This window comes from Poecilia formosa, unplaced genomic scaffold (assembly GCF_000485575.1).
Source record: "Poecilia formosa unplaced genomic scaffold, Poecilia_formosa-5.1.2 Scaffold1979, whole genome shotgun sequence".
In the NCBI taxonomy this organism is placed as follows: Eukaryota; Metazoa; Chordata; class Actinopteri; order Cyprinodontiformes; family Poeciliidae; genus Poecilia; species Poecilia formosa.
The window spans coordinates 1-1,887 of record NW_006801918.1 but is presented as its reverse complement, the minus strand read 5'-3'; the positions used below and the strand labels follow the sequence as shown (position 1 = coordinate 1,887).

At 55.2% G+C, this 1,887-nt stretch overlaps 1 protein-coding gene across 1 annotated transcript; it reads left to right on the top strand.

The window, feature by feature from the left end:
- Nucleotides 1–169: 169 nt before the first annotated feature.
- On the top strand, nt 170–1,881 carry lrrc2 (leucine rich repeat containing 2; the record flags this gene model as incomplete). The annotated part of the gene is made up of 5 exons (XM_016667694.1): nt 170–315; nt 972–1,063; nt 1,133–1,289; nt 1,439–1,575; nt 1,648–1,881. Coding segments are annotated over 5 exons (682 nt in total), but the record flags the coding sequence as incomplete, so codon positions are not given.
- Nucleotides 1,882–1,887: the final 6 nt, after the last annotated feature.

Sequence of the window (1,887 nt, the reverse complement as noted above, 5' to 3'; positions counted from 1 at the left end):
AAGCTGCTTTTAGCAACATGAACACGGAGGTATTTATAGCAGCAGGTCAGATGTCCGGACAGCAAACCAAACAACCCGACAGGAACGTCCTGCTGCTGTTCGCTCGTTAACACGTGGGATCCGTCCTTCATGGCGTCTGCGGCGGATTCAGACCGTTTCCTGTCTGCAGGATCGATCAGCAGTGGCAGTACCGGATCTACTGCAAGAGCATGAAGGCCAAAGAGCTGCAGCAGCTGCAGCACTACCTGGAGAGATCCCTGCTGACGGAGCCGGCGCCGTCCGGAGGACACCTGGACCGGAACACAGGTACCACAGGTAAAACAGGTAAAACCAGATCACTGGTTCTGAGTTTAATATGGAGATTTTATCTTTTGGAAGAAACCCAAATGTGATCCGTTGTTCTGGCCAACGGTTCACATGGAAATGAGTTTATCAGAGTACAGAACATGTTCTGTACTGGTGGGTTTTCTGACTTCATCAGGGAGTTAATAACCATGTAATAACCATGTAATAACCATGTAATAACCATGACCTCACATAGAGCCGAGTATCATCAGCATAGCGGCGGATATTTACTCCATTTCACCAACTGGAAGCTCAGCGTAAAGGGAAATGGACCGAGCTCAGAACCCTGAGGTTCTCCACCAGTCACCCTGGTTAGACAGCAACAACGGTTCTGGAACAGAGTAGTTTTGGTTCTGATGGACCCGGCCTGCTCCCAGAGGAAGAGGCTCCAACATGGAGGAACTAGGAGACCTAGAAGACAAGGTGTCTTCAGCTCAGAGGACATCATGGCGTCTCTCTGTCCGAGCGTTTCAGCTGCCGTGATGATCAGGAGCAAATGGAGCCGACGACGGCAGCGGCCATTTTCTCCTGACTCAGCAAACAGAAACCATTTGCTCCTCCTGAGAGGCTTTAGGAACCTGCAGTCTGACTGTCAGTCAGACATTGAGGGTTTCTCTTCCTGTTAGACGTCCAGCAGGAGGATCCGAGAGTCCAGCAGGACGAGGATCATCCGGATCGGAAGGACCTGATCTTCCGGCTGGAAGGAGATCGCTGGCTGGTGAGTTCCCACATTCCAGGGAAAGGGAACTCTGTTCCCTCTGTGATGTTTGAGGGAACCGTCCTGCAGGACTTTCCCCGGGAGCTGCAGTGGACCACCTACCTGCAGGAGTGGCACGTCAGACGGACTCGGATCCGCCAGCTGCCCGACTTCCTGGCTCAGTTCACGCAGCTCACCGTGCTCGAGATTCCCAGAAACCTCATCGCGGACCTGCCGCCTCAGATCGGTGAGCAGAACCGGGCCAGAATCTGACCCAACTTCTACCAGGTCCGTTTGCTCCTCATCAGCAGGACGGTTGGTCGTTTCCACCTAAACTCTGTGTCCATCTCCTGTTTCCTGTCTCTGCTTCCTGTTTCCTGTCTCCGCCTCCACCAGGGAAGCTCTCGGCGCTCCACAGGCTGAACATCAGCTACAACCGCCTGTCCAGAGTTCCTCCGGAGCTCGGAGACTGTGAGCAGCTGGAGCGTCTGGAACTGGCCGGAAACCTGAGCCTGAGCGAGCTGCCCTTTGAGGTGAGGCCGCGGGTCTGTGGACCGGGTCAGAACCGGGTCAGATCCCTCCTTCATGGTGTTTTCTGCCTGCAGCTCAGCGGCCTGAAGCAGCTGGTCCACCTGGACATCTCGGAGAACCGGTTCGCCTCCATCCCCATCTGCGCCCTGAGGATGAGCCGCCTGCAGCTGCTGGACCTGAGCAACAACCAGCTGAGCGACCTGCCGCAGGACATGGACAGGTAGCTGTCCAGGAGGGACATAAGGGACAGGTAGCTGTCCAGGAGGGACATAAGGGACAGGTAGCTGTCCAGGAGGGACATAAGGGACAGGTAG